The sequence below is a fragment of the Salarias fasciatus genome, chromosome 2 (assembly GCF_902148845.1).
Source record: "Salarias fasciatus chromosome 2, fSalaFa1.1, whole genome shotgun sequence".
Lineage (NCBI taxonomy): Eukaryota > Metazoa > Chordata > Actinopteri > Blenniiformes > Blenniidae > Salarias > Salarias fasciatus.
In genome coordinates this window covers 5,053,653-5,075,066 of record NC_043746.1, presented here as the reverse complement: position 1 = coordinate 5,075,066, position 21,414 = coordinate 5,053,653, and the positions used below count along the sequence as shown (strand labels likewise).

Below are 21,414 nucleotides of genomic sequence, written 5' to 3'. Positions count from 1 at the left end.
TTCATAATCCCATCCTCAAACTGCTCATTTTGACTCCTCACATTTCATAACGTGTGTGAATCAGTGTAGGACAAGATGTTTTACAGCAAAAGTCTGACTTTAATACTTTGATACTGTCAATGTTTAACATGTTTCATTTTATTTCACAAAAAAAACTACATAATGACATCTCATCATATTACAAGGTGTGTGTGTGTGTGTGCGTGCAGCTGGATGCTCCATAATGGCTATGTGTCGGAACCTTCATGTATTGATGATCAAACGATTTATTCACGAAGTCACTTCAGGTTGATGCGCTCTAATTTTTCACATTTTCAGACCAGTATTTTACAAACAGCTCATCAACACAGATCAAAACCAAAGGAGCAGAAACGTGGAGATGGAGTTAAAACTAAAGGTTCCTGTGCAAGCAGTAATTCATGCCGGATTTTCCTCTGGTTCCTCGCTGTGATTCATCCTCTCATTTCTCAGAGTCCCAGGAAGACCACAGGAGGCGGAGCTGTGTGTGTGTGTTGACAGTGTCTTTCCTGTTACTCCATGGAGAGCTGCACGCTGTCCGTCTGGCCCTGCTGCTGCTGCTGCTGCTGGTGCTGATGCTGCTGCTGCTCGAACTTCCTGGCTGCAGGCGACACCAGGAAGCAGAGAAACTCACCTCAGTGTTACACCAGCAGCCGAAGTGTTCTGTAATTTCCTGTCATTAGCCAACGATGTGCACGGCTGTTTGTTTCTGCAGCAACGCAGTCTCATCAGGTGAAGGTGTGCTGCGTACTCACCCAGGGAGTACATCTCCAGCTGCTGCCGCAGGCGCACCTTCTGCAGGCTGTCGTAGAAGTTGGGCTCGGGGCTGGTGCCGGCGGTGGGAGGGAGCGCGAAGATACGCATGATCTTCCTCTTGTTTCTACATCAGGGACAAACACAGGCTGTAAACAGATCATCTGGATGGAGCTGTACCTTCATGGGGATGTGACGTCTCATGGCATGGTGTGTGTGTGTGTGTGTGTGTGTGTTTTAGGGGGCATTTCTTTGGCTGGCCACACAGCCCTCCAGCTGCTGCCCAGAGGTATCCTGACTGCCGGGATGATCACGTGCTGGCTCACTGACAGGGCGCTGGGCTCCGTCTGATCCAGGACACCAGCTCGACCTCGTGGCTGAAGTGTGTGATGAAGGCTTTGATGCTGTAAACTGATTCAAGCCCAGCACATCTGGAACGTCATGTCTCGTTTCCTCCACCAGCCGAATGATGATATTGTCACGTGGTTTTATCTGACGATCTGCAGACCGCCTGATCTCTGAGTGACAGCACTGCACTGCGCATCGCTTCCACGGTCATTCAAAGAGCGATAACGATTCACATCTGAAGCACCGCGATCACATGCAGGGCTGTAGTGAAGCAGCATTAACTCGGAGTGTGTGTGTGTGTGTGTGGTCCGGGATGAGAGACTCTTACTTCCGGAGGTACATGAGCAGGCCGAAGCTGACCAGGATCACCAGCAGGTACACGTTCGTGGCCTCGTTCCAGGCTTCGTGCACCGAGTAGTCGATGGACTCCGGTTCGCTCCCCAAACCCCCGTGAACCCCCATGGAGAGACCCCTTCACCCCGGAGCGGATCTACCGGGAGAAAAGCGGAGAAATTCACCGAGCTTTGTAAACAGAACCGCCTCCGCTCTGACTTCTTCTTCTTCTCCGTTTGTTTTGCTCTCCTCAGCGTCTCACTGCGCCGTGCTGCCCTCCTGTGGCGAAGCGAGGAACTGCAGCCTCAAGGAATCCCTACATGTCCAAATATTACTTCCAGAACCATCCACCCTTCTTTTATATCCCTTTATTAAAGTTCTCTCTTGTGTAGCCCAGTGTGGAATATTAATAAATATCCAAATATGTGAATAAATAGGTTAGAAAGAAAAATGAATATTTTGAATACGCATTTTCAGTTTCTTACAATGTGTTTGAAAACATGACTGTGTAAAATGTTTAAATGTATTCATTTAATTAAAGGAATGTTATTTTTGAGCGATTTTCCTGCAGAGTTGTGTGAGAGAGAGGTGTGAGAGCAGCTCCAGGTTGATTTCTGCAGGTGTGACTGCAGCTCTGATCGCTGCACCTGCCTGGCATGGTGTGTGTGTGAGGAGAGAGACAGACCAGCAGGGAGGACAGAGCAGGTTGGAAACGCTTGTCCAAGCAGTCGGAGAAACAGCGGGCATAAAAGAGTGATTTACCGCATGTCTGCAGATTGTGGGACAGATAATTAGAACACAGACACACTGTTGAGTTGAGGACCTCCGGACAACAGCAGCAGCTCACTGGACACATGAGCAGCGACTGAGCAGCCATGCAGCCCAGCTGGCCCTGGTGTTGGGATCTGCACTGCTGTCCATGCAAGAGAACACAGTGCTCCAGATAGTGAACCCCAACGGCGCTGGACAACTGGATCACACCTGTCCACCTGTGGGACTTCACCATCCACCTGCGTCAACTCCGTCCTGCACTCCTCCTCTCCACCCACCAACTTGGATGAGTACAGTACTCCATTACACCACACGACCTCAAACTAACTGCCTGGACTGTTGCTACTGGTTGGGGGGGGTTAATTTTTTTTTTTTTTTTTTTTCACTCAGGTCCATAACCTCCTCAATCCTGGGAAATATTTTAATTTTTTTGTTGACAATTTCTTCCATGAGCTTGTCCTAGCCGTCCTGTGTTTCAAAAACAAATGACAGCATTTCCATCGGAGAGGACTCATCGGGTTCGTCCTCCCAGCTCAGCAGTTCATTGAGGAGTTCCATTTGTTCATCTTCGTCCATTGAAAGGACATCTAGCAGCTTCAAAGCTCCCCCAAATTTAGACTTTTTGCACCAGCCAGCTGCAGCTATGGCATGCTTTAAAAACACTGTTCCCTGCAGTAGAGAGAACCTCATCAAGGTAATTTTAATATACATAGTTCACAGTTCTTAAAGTTATTTGTCCCAGTTAATGCATACTGGCAGCATATAAAATCTGGTATAATCAAGGTATTTTGCATATACACTGTTCAAAGTTCTTAAAGTTACAGAGCATTTACTATACACTCTTAAACAGAACACACCTGGTACATATTACAACTGTCTATTCTATTTGTCCCATTGAATGCATACTGGCAGCATATAAAATCTGCCTCTTACCACGTAGCAAAGTATTTTATTTTAATATTATGGAACATACATCTAATGTGAAAAACTTTATGGGATTGATATGATCAATGTTAAAGATTTTGTATTTTTTATTTTTTTGTTTTGGTATTTTCAGGATCCCTCAGGAGAAGCTGAATGGTTTTGCTTCGGGTCTCTGTATAAGTTTCAAGTAACACAGAGCAGAAAGTTTCAAGTACATATTATCACATACTTTATTTTCTGAGAAGTAGATATGAAGTTTTTTGTTTGGTGCACAAATGCAATACTTTCTCACCGGTTCTGCATTTTCTGTATTTTCCCCTGTTTCCTCTGTCGCTTCATCTCTGAAAGTAATAGAAAAGGATTTAATTGACTGGTGCAAAACCACTATGCCAAAACTGGCTGCATGCATTTGTTAATGTCACACATTGGCAAATACACCCACAAAGCGTTCCAGTGTTGTGTACCTGGTCTTTTCCTTGCTCTTCAGAAGCAGAGGTTTGCAACCACTGAATCAAAATCTAAAAAAAAAAAAAAAGTTTAGTTACCCGTCCAAACTGATTCCTAGCAAGTTGTTACCATGAACCAAGGGGACTTAACACTCACAGGTCTCAGATGCATATGTCATACATCACTCACTAATTTTTGCTGTAAATTTAGATTCTTTAGTTGTTACTAAAGTCTTTTAGGCGCAACTTATTTTTTGCGTATCCTCGTTATCTCACCTCTGGAACAAACAGCTGCTTGTCTGTTCCAGACATGGAGGACAATTTTTCCAAGCGCTGGATGATCTGTGCTGTCTGGAGTAACTAGTAAACAGACATACAAGTCACGAATGGTCTGTGAAGAAACTGCCTTTTCTTACTGAGTTTACATAACTTTTGCGTGTGACATCTTGTCATCGAGTTTCTATGACATACATAACAATGGGATAAATATAGATTACAATAACAAATATACCTTATATTTAAATTCATTAACATATTTCCTTGTTTGTTGCCATTACAAAATCAAAAGATGACTGATATTAAAACTAAAAGTTAATATTACATACACTCTTGTTGTTGAATACAGTGAAATGGTCACTGTAAAGGTTTTTCAGAGATGGATCGAACCCCCTGTGTTTCCACAAATACGTTCTGTTGGAGAGAACTTTCCCACTCCTCAGGTCTCTCTCCAGATCTTGTAATGCCAGATGTGTATTTTCAGTTAGATGATTTTATAACCGCCCAGAATGGTACGTACAACTGACAATTGGCATGTACGAGACATCTCACGTGAGCAAATTTAAAATGTAAAATGCCATTACCCCATCTCTCCGTCAGACAGAATTTCATCTGCCTCAACAGACTTTGTGAGGCGTCTGTTTCACACAAAGCAAGTTGGACCAAAATGTATTATTTGATATTTAATGTAAATGAACCGCAAAGGACTGGACATATTATATTACATTTCTCTCAAATGTTCTTTGTCAGACTCATACAGTTATCAAGTTGATGTCATTGGCAGCCTTTGTTTTGACATGACACACTACTTGCATATCATGTGAAAGGGTGCATCCACAAAAGAAATCTTTGGATGTCCAGTCGCCCCCACACCAGCACAAAGTGAAGCCAGTTTTTACAAACTGTGCACTGCACCCATGTGGTCGCGGAGAAGCTTTACCAACAGTCCACATTAATAAATCAGTTTTGTCCATTTCAAATATTTAAAAAGATATTCTTACATGTCTTCATAAATTCTAAAAAATAACCTTGCCAATGCTTTTCTGTATGATGGGCTACATAAAGAAAGCACAGATACATTCTCATTTGTGTCTGATACACCCAGTTGTCCCAGTTGCTCGCTGGAACAAGCATGACTTTATTTTCCAGGCCATACACTGGCTGTTGGAGTCTGTGTCTTTTGCTTCCTCCTTTCGCAGCTCACTTTCTTTCAACCTTGAAGAGATCTTCCTCTGTAAGTGGGAATTCAAAACAAAACAAAAACAAAACAAAAAAATATGACTTTTATAAACCTACAAAACAGACACTGCACAGTTCCACTGCCCTGCCACTGCATCAAGTGTAACTCTTGTCCGCCCAAATGGACACCAGCTGTCCATTTCATTTGTGAACACAGAGAAAAAGTGCCACCTTTGGGGGTTTTCCATGTTTCCAAACATGACAGGAAAAACATTGTCCATTCCCGAATTAACAGCAGCAGTGCTGAGCTCAGCACATCTGTCAGCCCATCCAGAGGACATTATGCCTTTATTTTTCATGTCCTCTAATGATGCAGCTGTGAGGACTGCAGGCCTCACATATTACTTTGCACTTGCTGTTCTTTGGAGGTGAAAACATTCTTTTCCTGGATTTCCAGAGGAAGATGTGATGTGCATGAATTTTCTGCTTTTCTCAACTTCACATTCAATTTTTTGAAATGTGGTTGATTTTGTGACGTGAATGGGGAATACTGAACTCTGGGGTGACATAAATCCCATTCTTGACATCTACACACAGCATGGGTGTAGTGTCTAGTTCATGTACCTCTCTGATGTGGCGACTGAGTTTTTTCTGGGCGCTTAGAACAGCTGTGCAGTGGAGACAACTGAGGCCTTCTGACTTTGATTTTACTGTGGAGTCTGTTGACTCCTCTGTATTGTCAACTTTTTTGTTCTTAGTGCTTGCTCGTCCTTACAAGTGCTTCTAGTAAAAATACACTGCTGGTGACTCTCCAGGGGGTGTGGTAACTTTAAGATTAAAGCAGTGTGAACCACTAGAAAGAGCGTCTGTGTGTCTGTATGTGGAGTTACAGTTTGAAATCAACTGGGACCAGAACTCAATTTCCAAATATTCATCTGTTGAAATCCAGATTTAAAAATATGGTATTGTCACGATACAGAGGTTTTGTGTTGGGCTGATTCATAAATGTTGTTCTCAATCATTAAATATAGAAGCCAATAATAGGAAGTATGTATTATCATTATTATCAAGATGCCATAGCTTATAACGCAGTTACTAAGATGTTATGTGGTACCACCAAACTATAATGTTATATGTATTATATAAGACTATTTTACTAGATTACTGGTCAATGATAATCAACTGATAGTTATATATTGGTGGTATTATTATTATTATTACTACTACTACTCTGCTACAATTGTTACTATAATTATATCATCAGCATATATGACACTTTGATATTACTATTACTACAACTACTATTATATCTTAATCATGCACAATACCTTGATATTGTGTTATATGTATCAATGTATAACATGTTATATTTACTTTGCCAGCACAAAAATCGATACAGTAAGTGATAATGGTGCTAATCTTAAACAGATACATAATAAATATTACACTCAACAAATCTTTAGTATACGGCAGGCGAGGGGGGCTCTACTGCTGGGAAGTCACCACCGTCTAGCAGTAGACTCCCAATTCTTGTCTTTTTAATGCATAGTACAGGACACTTTGCAAAGGGTGGTCCTGTTGCCTGAGGACTGACCCCTCTGGCAGAGGGTCCACATAACACCTTGGCCCTTGAAGATACATCGTGTACTAACAAAACTAACACTTAAATGGAAGATGAATATAACTATCAGCACCATTCATAGTAAGTACTAGTGATAGCGCAATATATGTTGATATGTGTTGATGATGTGGTAAGAGCAGTGGTATTGATAATAGTAATAGTATGTGTATATATATATATATATATATATATATATATACCAAATGCACTTAATTAATTCTGGCAACCTAAAGATGTTTAGGATGACAAGGGATGGGAGTTAATACGTTGACTTCATCCCACTCCTTTTCGAGGCATCAAATTGAATGCAACATATGTTTAGTTCCTAATTGTAATTTTTTTGATTAGTTCTTTTTATTAATTTCTTTTTAATTACATATATATATATATATATATATATATATATATATATATATATGTACTACTTCTGTACAATCGTGTTTTTTTTTCCTGCCCAGTGTGGGGAATTTTGTGTCAAGTATTGTACAGTATATTTATTTTGTGTTGTTTTTCCTGTGCCTCGAAATAAATGTATTCATTCATTCATTCAATCAGAAATTATAAAAAAATAACCTTGCCAATGCTTTTCTGTACGATGGGCTACATAAAGAAAGCACAGATACATTCTCATTTGTGTCTGATACACCCAGTTGTCCCAGTTGCTCGCTGGAACAAGCATGACTTTATTTTCCAGGCCATACACTGGCTGTTGGAGTCTGTGTCTTTTGCTTCTTCCTTTCGCAGCTTGCTTTCTTTATTTTCAACCTTGAAGAGATCTTCATCTATAGGTGGGAATTCCTGCATAAAAATACATTTCGTTGCAACCATAACGTGTCTGTTATTACCATTGTAGATCTCACATGTTAACAAATCCTTTTGTCTAACCTCAGCATTCAGATTTGGTTCAGACGCAGAGTCCTGCACTGATTCAGGGTCAGGGCCTCCACAGTAACCTTTAAATGTTGGACTTCATTTAGGCAGCCTATACAGTAATTTACAAAAGAAAAAAGACTTTTTATAAACCTACAAAACAGACACTGCACAGTTCCACTGCCCTGCCACTGCATCAAGTGTAACTCTTGTCCGCCCAAATGGACACCAGTTGTCCATTTCATTTGTGAACACAGAGAAAAAGTGCCACTTTTGGGGGTTTTTCCATGTTTTCAAACATGACAGGAAAAACATTGTCCATTCCCGAATTAACAGCAGCAGTGTTGAGCTCAGCACATCTGTCAGCCCATCCGGAGGACATTATGCCTTTATTTTTCATGTCCTCTAATGATGCAGCTGTGAGGACTGCAGGCCTCGCATATGACTTTGCACTTGCTGTTCTTTGGAGGTGAAAACATTCTTTTCCTGGATTTCCAGAGGAAGATGTGATGGGCATGAATTTTCTGCTTTTCTCAACTTCAGTCAGTTTTTTTGAAATGTGGTCGAGGTCATGACATTAATGGAGAATACTGGGCTATGGTTGAACTCGGGGGTGACATAAATCCCATTCTTGACATCTACACACAGCATGGGTGTAGTGTCCAGTTCATGCATCTCTCTCTGCTGTGCAGTGGGGACAACTGAGGCCTTCTGACTTTGATTTTACTGTGGAGTCTGTTGACTCCTCTGTATTGTTGTCAACTCTTTTGCTCATAGTGCTTGCCTTTTTCTGCAAAACAAAAAGAAAAAAACAGCAATTTCAGTCAAACTGTAAAGTACCGTCACAGATTGGACATTTGTTGGTTCTGAAACTCAGGATTATAGCACAGAGTGATACAGAATCTACCTGACATTTGCTGCAAAATGACAACTGCACTTTTTGACAACCATGTTTTGTCAAGTAATGACCCATCAATTGCAAGGGAAATGTGTATCAATTCTTAAAAACCTGCCATCGTTATAACAGTAAATTGAATAAGACAGTCGCTTGTATGCGATAAAGTGTGACAATCTGAGTTTTATACATAGCAGTCCGGTCACAAACTGAAATGTATCATATGTCTTTTAAGATGTTATACGACAATGTCAATAAAGGAGCACAGTGATCCTCCTGTGGGAGAAAATGTTTTATTCTATTTAGTGCTATGCTTTGACAGCTCCTCAGATGTGAAAGACAGCACTGACATAGCAAACCTCACACTTTACAGTCTTACTGTAGATATTCTCAATTTAAATTAATGGACTGACACAGAATATAGAAAGGCATATGATTTCCTCATTAACTTATGAATGCTCATCATAGCTTTCACCTTATTTGCAAGATACTGTTGCACAGAAATGCAATTTAAATTTACAGAATCTAAACAGGAAGAACTACACTGGAGGGAAAATAACAAGGAGCATATTACCTCGTCTTGTGTGTGATTCAATGCCTGCAAGAGACGGATATTGTGAAATTAATAAGAAACATAAGGACATGATTATTGACATTGTCATTAAGTTTTATGCTTAGGGAACAGTTTTCAGTTAATGCAGATTTCTGTAATAATTTCAATAGCATTTCAGTCAGAACTGTGCCGTCCCCACTAACAACCACCTCTCACTAATGGAATGATACCCGTTCTGAAACACCTACTGCTGTGCTGCCTGTCACTAGAAGATCAGAATCAGAATAAATTGCCCCCCATTGAAATCCAGATGTGTCATAGGTTGACAAATTACCAAATAAACACTAGATAAAAACACAAGAACTGTTGATTGCAAGATATAGCCTAGATGAGCCCTCCATGTTTGTCTGTCACTCTGTAGACCACTTACCATGTTTTGTCATGATCGGTGTGTCGTTAGACCCAGATGCAGAGAGACCAGAACCAGGGTTGATGTTTGCACAGGTTTGAGTACAGGGGAGACCCAAGAGGGCTGCAGCCTGGCAGCAGCGTCGCAGGTTAGCTCGAGGTGAGGTCGAAGCAAGGCGTGAAAATATCCCTGACAGAGCTTGGTAGCGCAGGAAAGTCCTTCTGCAGCAGCACAGGAGTCTGGAAAAGATAACGACCTGGCAAGGAGCAGGTGGCTGGGAGCGGTCAGTAGAGGCAGGCAGGTGGCAGTCCAAACGGGAAGGCAATTAGCAATCAGATGGACCCAGGGAGAGTGAGGTTGCCCACTGCCCACCTGAACAGAATCCTGACATGTTTTGATTTTAGGTGTTTTTTTTTTTTTTAACACTGCTGAGCACTTAAGGCTCTAAATTTGCAGTGTGGGCAGTGGTAATGGCTTCTTGAATTCCATTTGCTGTCTTTGCAGAACCAGACCACCACAAATTTGTTTGAAAAAAACAAACGACAACAAAAAAAAAACTACAGATCGGCAAAAATAATTCTTTACTTTCTTAAAAAGAAAATGTTGCAGATGTGCCTTTCTGTACTTTGTCTATATTACATACCTTCAGTGTTTATATTAAAATAAACAGCATCCTTAAGATGCTTTTTAATAACATGACTTTGGTTAGCTAGTTCTTTTCCTGTGCAGAATATGTACTGCGAACCAACACAGCCCAACAATGACTGTGTGTTGCAGAACATCTGGCAAGAGCCTGTGAAGAACAGTAACAGTGTTAGTTATAACATCACGTTCCACCTTGACTTCCACCGTCAAGGTGGAAGTTCTTTTAGGTACTTGTGAAAGTACTTCTCACCTTCCATTTGGTGTTTGTCACCAACTCAGAACTTTGTGGAAATACTGAAGAGAATGATCAACAAGAAATGACAGTAATTGAATAGCACTTATCTTGCATAGCAATGTAAAAGTAGCTGTAAATGTGGGGAGGCATTTTTTAATCAATTATTTAAATGTTTGTTAGTGTAATGTGTTAAAAAATTATTTGACTGTAAACATTTACATTGCTAACATTGTGTTGTTAAAACAACAAATATTCGCATTGGATCTGCTTTGCTTGGTGAACACTTCAAGCTCGGTAGTAGGTCAGACAAATAAACCAGCAGTAGCCCTGGTAGTAGGGCCTACAAAAAAACCTTGCTAGATTTTGGGACCAAACTGGAACTAGACATTCCTGTGGCCCGCTGTTCAGCAGTGTTGTACTATAACCTAGGAATTGCCAAGCCCTTCCATATCCCTACTCATAATAAGGATACTGTATGGGATTTACATGGAGAAATTTGGAGTATTTGCCTAAGAAAGTACCGGCAAAACCAGAACTACCTTGTAGTAACTTAAGTGGGGTGGGGAAGGATTTGCTCGCTTCAAGTGCGGTTGAAATTTGTGTCCTATTTAACTATCATTTTACTCAGAAAAAGGTGACATTTCCTTTAGCAAAATCATATGGCAAAACGTAATTACCTACCAAGGCCTTGCCAGTAGCCAGTGTGTCATGGAGAGCTTGTAAAATGAACACCACATTTTGCTTTTCTCTCTTCAAATTCTGCGTGGCTGATGTGATCTCTGTGATGACCAATTTGATGACCTGTTAGGTTGCCAAAAGAAAAAAAAAACCCTGCTGGGTTGACATGTGCTCTTTGAAGCGTCAATCCAGCAAAAATACAGTTGTCGATGTAGGCCTACATGATGTGGCAACTATTTTCCAGAATTTAAAAGATACAACTCTTGAAAATAATACCTTTTGTAGTCTTCCTTTTTGTGGTATCGTAGTTATTGTTTTATTGTTGCCATTATTCAGTTATGGTTTAAATTGGTAAGTACGTAATTCCCTGCAAAACCCAGGAGACCAGCAGATGGCAGCAAATGTTAGTTAGGATAGGTATTGTTCAGGTTGTATCCATGATGGTTGTGCAGTACACAATGTTAAACAGTTTGCACGTGTGGATCTGGTATTATTGTAAAGATGCATCACTTTAATTAGTCTGGATTTTATAGTCCTTTTTCCAGGTTTTTTTTAAAAAAATCTAGCATGTTGTGTTCTCAAGCACTTTTTAAGAGCAGGCTAATAACCACTTAAAACATTTTTCTTTCTGCAATATACCAGAAGAACCAGAAGGCTGATTCCAAGGCTGATTGGTTTAATGTATTAACATTGCGAGATGTTCGGATCTGTGATTTCTACAAGAAGCATATTATGGCAACATGTTACCTCCAAAACCTGAGGGAAAGTGCATGATAACTGAAATATAAACAGTACAAGACAGTACAGTCCATAACGGTACAGTCAGACTCCTCAAAATTGTAGCACAATTGTTTTTATGCCTGTATTCATGTATCATGTTTACATCCCTAGCAATCTTTCTCAAAAAGCAACATCGGCTGTTGTATCTTTGTGGCAGTTGCAACCCATGCCTGGTAAATGCTGTAATCAAGAAAGCATGCAGACAACAAGTTATGTTTCAAGTAGTTTTAATAAATATATTTTTGGGGCACAATCCACCCAAATGGAAATAAAAAATACAAAAGAACTGAAGATGGATTTGTTTCACACTACTCCAGTCTGCCAGCATTTGGCAGCAGTTTCTTGCCTCAAATAACCAGTCTCTTTAGTGCCCCTAGAGACAACGACCACTAGCTCATTCAGTTTAAAACAGTCATCGGACAGACCACAGAATCGGCCACAAATCCATCCAGATAAGTAGTGGCATATCCCCCAAAGAGTGACATTAACCATAACATCTTGGCCAAACAGCAGTAAAAGTACTGGCATTAATTTTGGCATCTCCCCCAGACAGCGGCATAAAGAGGCCACCGGAAAAGCCATTGCTAGAAAGGTACCAGCCAGTATCCCCTAAACATAAACCGTGGCATCTAGCCCAAAGAGGGGTGCAGGTACTAGCATTAACTGTAGCATCTTCCTTAGACAGTGGCATAAACTGTGGCATGTTTCCTAACAGTCACATAAGCCGTGACACTAGCCGTGGCATCTCCCACAAACTGTGGCGTCTTTCCCAAACAGTGGCAAAAACCATGGCATCTTTCTTCAACAGTGGCGGGGGCTCGGGGGGCCTGGATCAGTGGGTGCCAGCTCATGTCCGGGTGGCCGGGGTGTTCTGGGGTGGGTGTGGCTGGGGGCCCTGGGTCCTGTTGCCTGGGGGCTGTCCCCTTCCATGAGGGTGTCGAGTCCGCCTGGCTGGGGGGGCCGGTCGGCTGCGGGCCTGGGTCGGTGTACGCCCTGGTGTCTGGTTGCTGCCCCAGAATCCAGGGTATAGGGTGGATGGGAGGGGTGGGTGGGGGTGCTGTGGGGGTTAGGGGCTAGGGGGTTGTGGATATGACTGAGGTGTGTGTGCATATGTGTGTGTGTGTGTGTGTGTGTGTGTGTGTGTGAGTATGTATGTGTGGATGTATATGTGTGGGCGATTGGATAGGTGTGTATGTGAGGAAAGAGTGTGGTGCCCTGTCGGGGGTAGGCCTGGGGGTGGTGGGCCCTGGGTCTGGGCTCTTCTTCTGGGCTATGGTCCCTGACCGTCCTGGTCCTGGCAGGGGTGAGGGGGTGGCGGCTCTTCCCCACTAGACGTCATCCCCGGACTTCTCTCTCCTCTCTCCCCCCGCTCTCATTCACACACACGTAGGGCTTTGGGAGGCGGGCTTATCAGGTAGGGTGTGGTGGAGGGGGCCATCTAAGTGGCCTCAATCACTGCACCCTTCGGTGGCTCGCCTCTCAGTCTTAATTGCACTTAGTCATCTAACATGATCAAATACATACAACACACACATCTGGGGGACTTGGCGCGCCGTGTCGGGGGTGGGGCTGTTCAGGTAGATAGGACTGCTCGTTTGGCCTCGCTCGCGGCACGGTGTGGTTACTGCCCCTCAATTTTAATCGCAAACAACATATACTTCATCAACACTCATGAGTGGGGGAGGAGAAGGCAATGGGGTCTTCTACACCCCTGTTTCTGGGTCCCTTCTGGTGGGGGGGGGTGGGGGGGCTGTTGTTTACCCACAGGCCTGGGATTTGGACCGGCTGTGGGTTGGGGAGCTGCTGGCTCCAGGGAGTGCATATCTGTCTGCAGTGGTGGGGGTTGGGGTGGGGGGTGGGGGGTGGTTATGGGGGGGGGGGGGGGGGCCTAGATGTGGGGTTTGGTGTGCCCTTGCCTTCTGGGGGGGTCTCCCACAGGACATGATGGATGGATGAGGTGGGAATGTGAGTGTGTTTGGGTTAGGGTTGACTGGCTGACTGGCTGTGTGTGTGTGTGTGTGTGTGTGTCTGTGTGTGTGTGTGTGTGTGTCGGGGGGGTGGTTGGGGGGAGGATGGGCTGGGTGGGGCTGGGGGTAGTGAGGTGGGGGAGGACGGGGTGGACTGGGGGATGGAGTGGGCTGTGATGCCTTGGATCTCGGGGTACGTGGCTGGAGCGCTGGGGGGGCACTGGCCTGGGGCGGGTAGTCACCTGTGTGGGCTGGTTCTCCTGGTCATGGCCCTCCGCCTGAGTTGGGGGGGTTGGCTCTTGGGCACTGGGCTCGCGGCTCTGCCCGCCCCGGGCATCTAGTCCCAGAGGGGGCCGGCTCCTGCCCGTCTTAGCTACCTGGGGTCCGGGCCCCGGGGCCGCCGCGGGGTCTTGGTTGGGGCTTTCCTCTGCCTTCTTCTGGACCGGCGCATGGATGTCTGGGGCTCGGATCTGGGCTCTGGTATGGCCGCCGGTTATATGGGCCCTGAAGGCCTTTCTGGCATGCTTTTGGTCTTCTCAGGGTTCACTAACACATTTGCATGATCACGCTGATCTTTAATCACTCTTCACATTCTACATGTGGACTCGGTTACCTTGGTTTCCTGTGGTGTGTTATACCAGCGGTGATCTGTAGTAGACATCTCCCAGTTTACTACCAGCTATATTCCCATCATTTCATCCCTTCTGGTTGTGAAAGAAATCATGTATTCACTGCCTTGATATAGTAACTCCTGAATATTAACCTCCTCCACACACCTTCACAACAAGTCATTTTATTGCTTTTTACAGCTTGCATGCATTAAACCTCGTTTTACTTTCACTGTTGATATTCCTTTTATGTCTGACCTCTGTGCGGACCCTCACACCAATCATTTACCACCAGTGCTGTGTAAATACGGCTTTTAACTGAGAGACTGACCGCTGTTGCCAGGTGTGTGTTAATAATGGTGTTAAACCCCATTAAAGTGTTAACTGTGTAATGAGTGACCGAGGGCCAAAGTCCAACACTGTGTGTCTGTGAGTCTTCAGGAAGAGACATTGAAGGAACAGCAGGAAACTGAACATTCGCCGCGTTGAAAAGGTAAATGTGTTCACTTTGGTACTCTTTGGCTCTTCCTGTCTGCTACTCTTTGAATAAACTCCAACATTTTAATCTTCTCTATGCCTCGCTTGACTCTCTTTTTAATTATAATATTTGTGAGTTTGTTTTCTCTCATATCTCTTGCTCAGAAAACTGCTTTTCTGCTTTCTGTCTGTTTGGTTGTGGATGGAGGCAGGTGGATGACAGGGTCGTGCTGTTATCTGAGAATGTTGAGTAAAACCTGTGTATACACTGCAGGTGTGTCGATCCTGTGTGTGTGTGTGTGTGTGTGTGTGTGTGTGTGTGTGTGTGTGTCCTTGTGAGGCCGACCTTCTTTAACCCTGTTTATATCAGCGTCTATGTGAAAACAAAAGGCTGAGTTAAACTCGTCTGACCTGATGTCTCACAGATGGAGGTCATCTTTGTGGTCCTGTCCCTCATATTAGCAGACGGGGTGAAATCAGTGTCGGCTGCAGGTTCGGTAAGCACTTCAGCCTACTAAGTCTTTGTTCCTTTGGCTGAACAATAATACTCAGCTCTATTGGTTAGTGGTTTATCGGGTATCATCCGTCTGTCTGGCTAATTACTATAATCCACAATGCATTAAAATGTAATCTTATGGTGTTTGTGTTTACAAGGCACTGGCATTATTTGTACCATCTGGTTGAAATTTCGAGTTGTTTTCCCTCATCTACACCTAGAGCAGGGGTCGGCAACCTTTTTGTCATGGAGTGCCAGTTTAAAATTTTCTCATCAATGTGTGTGCCATTTTCAACTAAAACGCAAGTTCACACAAAATACAAAAAGATTTCCAACATAGCCTACCTGGAAATTTATTCCATTCAGATAAAGCACATACAATCATATATTTAAAGATATTTTTCTGTTATTAAAGTGACACTAAGGAACTTTTCAACCATAATAAAACATTTTAATATCTTTTGTGATGATACATCGACTTACAACTAGTTGAATGACCCCTCTGCCACAGCCTGAGGGTGTCAGTATTGCTTCCACTTGGACTAAGCAACTGTGAGGAGGGTGGTAGGAACCCTGCACACTAAAAAACTCCAAATGTGCGGACTGCTTTACGGCATGCGTCACATCATGATATAATATTGTTTAGCCACCATTAGATTCATTACCTTGTCGCTATCCGTCCTTCACACAGCCACTGGAAACAAATGAAGGCGAGTTCAGTCCGACAGCATGCCACCAGGAGCAGCATATTACGAAGCCACGCGCAAGTCCTCATGGGAACTGTAGTATTCGTTCAGGCAAAACACTACCGTTTTTGTCCACTGGCGCCGCCAAAATCAACGAAAACTGAAAGTTCCTTAGTGTTGCTTTAACTCCAAAAAGTGCTTTCATAAATGTTGTGCTTTGTGCTCAGCATGCCGATGTCTCAAATTAACTGGTGCCCATGTTATCTTGTGACCAATATATGACTGAGACTTGTACTCGTTCTAGCAAATGTCGATTATCTACAGTTACAGTGAATATATAAGTTTTAAATCTTTTGTGAGTCTTTAACAACTGCTGTTATCAGCATGTATTTACACAGAATTCTGCCGTCACTCGTTAACATGGGAACCAGTTAATTCATAACACCGACCAGGCAATTGCTCGTATTCTTCTACGGAGCTCTTTGAACAACTCGCTGTAGTGCGATTTGCTTCCATATCGCCTCTCCAGTGTTTTTTCTCTTGGGGTTTTTATTTAAAAAGGGTTTTTCAACCACCATCATGTTCTTTTGCTTGCTTTTGACTGTCCTGCTTCCCGTTTACTGTGAAGGTCATCACGTCACTACGTACGAGGGAACGCATGCACGGAACAAATAATCCCCCCCTTTTTTTTCCGATCCGCTGTCAGGCAGCCTTCATGTGACACAAGGAGCGGATTATGGATCGGTGTACACTACCACGTACAATCGGCTCCAAAATACAATCCGTTCCAAGTGAAGCGGATCCATTCGGGCGTTTACATGACATATTTACAATCCGCTCTGCCCTATAAGCCATATACTATGGGGCGCATATAAGCGTGCCTAGTGTTAAAGCTAGGGTAGGCGATGTTGTCCAAAAGCACTTTTTGTCATACTGAGAGAAGTCAATACATTATGTGGACGGAAAAAGGTGCGGAAAAAATCTGACAACTGTAGCGGCCACAGGACCACAGGCCGCAAACTCCGACCAATCGTAAGGTGCGGACCGCTCTTAAGAAACCAATCAGAGCCCCCCCCCCGCGTGAAAAATAGAACAAAGCAGAGTGTGCGCTGCAGAGTGCGTGGCCGTTTGCGGCGTTTTTCTCTTTACTGACGAGTAACTGAATGACGACTATTGTCTCTAATGGCCTGCCATACGCGTTGTGTGCGGGCAGTCAGATAGGTTAACATGGGAGGTGATCAGAAACTCCGTGCACAGCGCTTCCGCGTCCAGTGCGTTCCCCCGTAACAGTGGGAGCTCCTCCAATGGGGTGGGAGCTGGGCGGAGCCTTGGGGAGATGCTACATTTGAATACATGCTAGTTTTCCAAGATCGCTGACCCTAGCTTTAATACCAGGCGTGACACCCGTGGCACGCATACCAAGGGTTGCCGACCCCTGACCCAGAGCCTGAGCAAGTGACGTTTTCCCCGTTTCCACGGCGATGGGTTGTTTTTGAAATGTTCCATCATAAAGTTGGAAATGGGGCTGAAGATGTATGGAAAATGGACGATGGATGGATCATGGTTCCTTCATCCCAGAGCTGCAGTCGAGTTCCTCATGCTGTTTGTAGCTTGTTGATAATTTATATGTTTCTATTGGAGTGCTGAGATGTTCGATATACTGTCAGAAATCAGGCCATCTGATGTTGTGCACTGCAGCCTGGTGTGATCATGACCCTGCTGATGGCCCTGGATAAGCGGCCCTGGCTCCTGGGGGTCTACGTCATCGCGGTGGGACTCCCGGTCATTCTCTTCATCAGCTTCATGTGGCCTGACAAGGTGCGGCACAGACCTTTCTGGATGCTTGGGGTCTGCTTGTTCATCCAGACGTGCAACACTCAGCTGACCATGCGGTGTGTTTTCCCATCCAGAGGTTCGGACCGCCTGACCAGCCGTACTACTATAAGAAGAGCGACGATCCTCAGCCAGACGACCCCGAGTCCACACTGCAGAAACACAGCAAAGGTATTTAATGATTCTGAAATCATTTCGGCTGCCTTCAGTTCGCTGATGATTTTCAGAATAATGTCATTTGACCGTATGAACTTTGTTTTTTTGGGCAGAAACGGACAAGCAGGCATCAAGAGAAGAAGCCACAGTGACGCACAAGAGGAAGCTGAACAAGAAAAGCACCGCTCAGGCTTAAAACTGTGTACGAACAAGTAATTGTTAGTTATGGTAAATGGACTACACTTATAGAGTGCTTTTTCATCTGCATTAGCAGAGACCAAAGCGCTTTACACTACATTATCACATTCACCCATTCACACACACATTCACACACCAGTGGAGGCAGCTGCCATGCAAGGCGCTCAATCCATCCACTGGGGGCAATTCAGGGTTCAGTGTCTTGCACAAGGACACTTCGACATGCAGGCAGCGGGGGGGACGGAAATCGAACTAACAACCTCCCGAATGTCAGACGACTGCTCTCCCCACTGAACCACAGCCGCCCTTAGTTAAAAAATGTGGTAAAAAAAAATTAATATATAGTGGAAGTGTATTTACAGAGCAGCAAAGGTTGAGAGTTCAAGACGTTCCAGGAGTGAAGTCTGGCTTCACACACACACACACACACACACACACACACACACACACACACACACACACACACACACACACACACACACACACACACACACTCACTCACTCACTCACTCACTCACTCACTCACTCACTCACTCACACACTAATAAAAGCATAATTTAAACCACGATTGAAGGTTTTCAGTATGGTGTGATTTTTAATTATGTCTGTAAAATGTGAAAATACATCTTTCAGTTTTGTTGTGGCTACAAAACAGCAGATGATTAAACATTAAGGTTCAAAGTTAAGGTCTCATCATTGCAACATTATGAATGTAAAAGTATTTTGAGGTTTTGTTGTTTCAGAAACGTTTCGTGTTTATGTTCATTACCTGGCAGCACAAAGGCAGAACTGCTGAGCGATGTATTTAGCGCAATAAGTTATGAGTACAGACAACAATATGCTATAAATATTAACAGTAGTCATCCTGGACTATTATAACAACTTCCACTTGAGGGTAACATCGGGATCATTAACATCTGCCTGGCAACGCCTGGAGAAGGGTATTATAACAGGCTGCACAATTTCAGTGCCACTCTTCTCCCTGGCCATGAACATGATCGTGAAGTCAGCTGAGGTGGAGTGTAGAGGCCCCTTGTCAAGATCTGGCACTCGGCAGCCCCCCATAAGAGCTTTTATGGATGACCTCACAGTGACGTCAACCTCTGTTCCTGGCTGCAGATGGCTACTGCAAGGGCTAGAGCGGCTCATCTCTCGGGCAAGGATGAGTTTCAAGCCCACCAAGTCCAGGTCTCTGGTCCTGAAGAAAGGCAGGGTGGCTGACCAGTTCCGCTCTGCTATAGGAGGGACACCAATTCCAACAGTGACGGAAAAACCTGTCAAGAGCCTGGGCAAAGTCTTCAACAGCTCCTTGAGGGATTCAGATCCACTCCAGAAAACCAAGGCTGAACTGACATCATGGCTCACAGCAATAGACAGGTCAGGGCTACCAGGGAAATTCAAAACCTGGATCTACCAACATGGTGTCCTGCCAAGACTCCTTTGGCCCCTGCTGGTCTATGAAGTGCCCATGTCCACGGTGGAGACACTGGAATGGACCATCAGTCAGTTTCTCCGCAGGTGGCTTGGGCTCCCCCGATCCCTCAGCAGCATCGCACTGTATGACCTTTCCACCATGCTGCAGCTCCCAATCAGCAGCCTGTTGGAGGAGTTTATGATCACACGTGCCAGGGAGGTGATGATGTATCGGGACTCGGCCAACGAAAAAGTTGCCACAGCAGGAATCCTGGTGAAAACTGGGAGGAAGTGGAAGGCACAGGAAGCTGTTGATAGAGCAGAGGCACGATTGCAGCATAACATCTTGGTGGGCAACACGGCAGTGGGCCGGGCGGGACTTGGCAGCTTCCCCAAGCCCCGCTACGACAAAGCCAGAGGAAGGGAGAAACGTCATATGGTTCAGGATGAGATCAGAGCAGAGGTGGAGGAGGATCGGCGGGTCAAGATGGTGGCTATGTACCAAAAAGGCGCCTGGATGAGGTGGGGCCATGCTGAACAGCGAAAAATCACCTGGCCAGAGCTCTGGAGACTTGAACCCCAGCACATTAAGTTCCTCATTCAGTCAGTATATGATGTTCTCCCAAGCCCAACTAATCTGCAGCGTTGGGGCTTAGCGAACACTGCAGCATGCCAGTTGTGCCAGAGGAGAGCCACCCTGGAGCACATCCTAAGTTGCTGCCCAAAGGCCTTGGGGGAAGGACGGTACGGCTGGCATCACGACCAGGTCCTTAGGGCTCTGGCAGACACACTCAGCACAGCAATGACCAACTGCAGGTACCAGCACAACCCCAAGCAGTCCATCACCTTTGTCAGAGCTGGGGACAAGGTGCAACATCAGCCAAGGTCTTCTGGGGGGCTTCTCACCACTGCAAGAGACTGGAAACTCCGAGTCGACCTGGGGAGGCAGCTCAAATTCCCAGAAAACATCCTGGCCACTTCACTCCGCCCAGACGTGGTGTTAACATCAGAGTCAACTAAGCAAGTGGTCCTGGTCGAGCTTACCGTCCCCTGGGAAGGCAGATTGGAGGAGGCCAATGAGCGCAAGAGGGCCAAATACGCAGAGCTAGTGACTGAGTGCCGGAGCAATGGTTGGAAAGCCCGCTGCGAACCAGTCGAGGTGGGGTGTCGGGGTTTTGCTGGCCAGTCACTACCCCGAATCCTTAAACTCCTTGGAGTAAAAGGGCAGCTGTGCCGAGGAGCCATCAAAAACATCACTGAGGCTGTGGAAAAAGCCTCTAGATGGCTATGGATCCGGAGGGGGGATCCGTGGAGTAGTGGGCCACTTGGACACAAGTCTGGGGCTGATCACCCCCGGCTGGGTCGCCCGAGCGAGGGTGTTTGATTATCAAAGACCCGAAACACCCTATGACCTCGGGTTCATCACTGATGATGTGTCCAAGTAGCACCTAGAGGCGTATTCAAGAACTGTGAGTTCGCAGACATTTGTACAGCCAGATGACCGAATTGGACTTTTGTGGCACGAAACTGAAAAAAACTACCAAATCCAGGAGAATCTGGCCTGGGAGTCCTGACAGTCTGGAGGAAGCTGTTGTTGTTGTTGTAAATCTATAAAGCATGTGAAAAAGAACGATTTGGTGCTCATGAGCATCAGCAGCAGCGCTCCAGAAGAGTTGCGTTTTTCCCCGTTTACATGGAAACACAATCAGAGAGTTTGCAAAAAGCTGCTTTCTCAAAAAAGGTCGTCCCCCCATTTCCACAAAGATGGAGCTTTTTCAATTTTTTTAACGGTTTTCAGAGGCTCTGAGCATCGTTTCACTTGAAAACATTTAACTGGGCCTCGTAT

General features: G+C 44.7%; 1 protein-coding gene across 1 annotated transcript; it reads right to left on the bottom strand.

Annotated features, from left to right (window-relative positions):
• Window positions 1-76: 76 nt before the first annotated feature.
• LOC115401010 (small integral membrane protein 19-like) lies at window positions 77-1,611 on the bottom strand. Its single transcript, XM_030109138.1, has 3 exons — window positions 1,448-1,611; window positions 774-898; window positions 77-619 (listed from the first exon to the last, which is right to left on the bottom strand). The coding sequence occupies exons 1-3, from the start codon at window positions 1,579-1,581 to the stop codon at window positions 531-533; spliced, it is 348 nt and encodes a 115-aa protein (XP_029964998.1). The 5' UTR covers window positions 1,582-1,611; the 3' UTR covers window positions 77-530.
• Window positions 1,612-21,414: the final 19,803 nt, after the last annotated feature.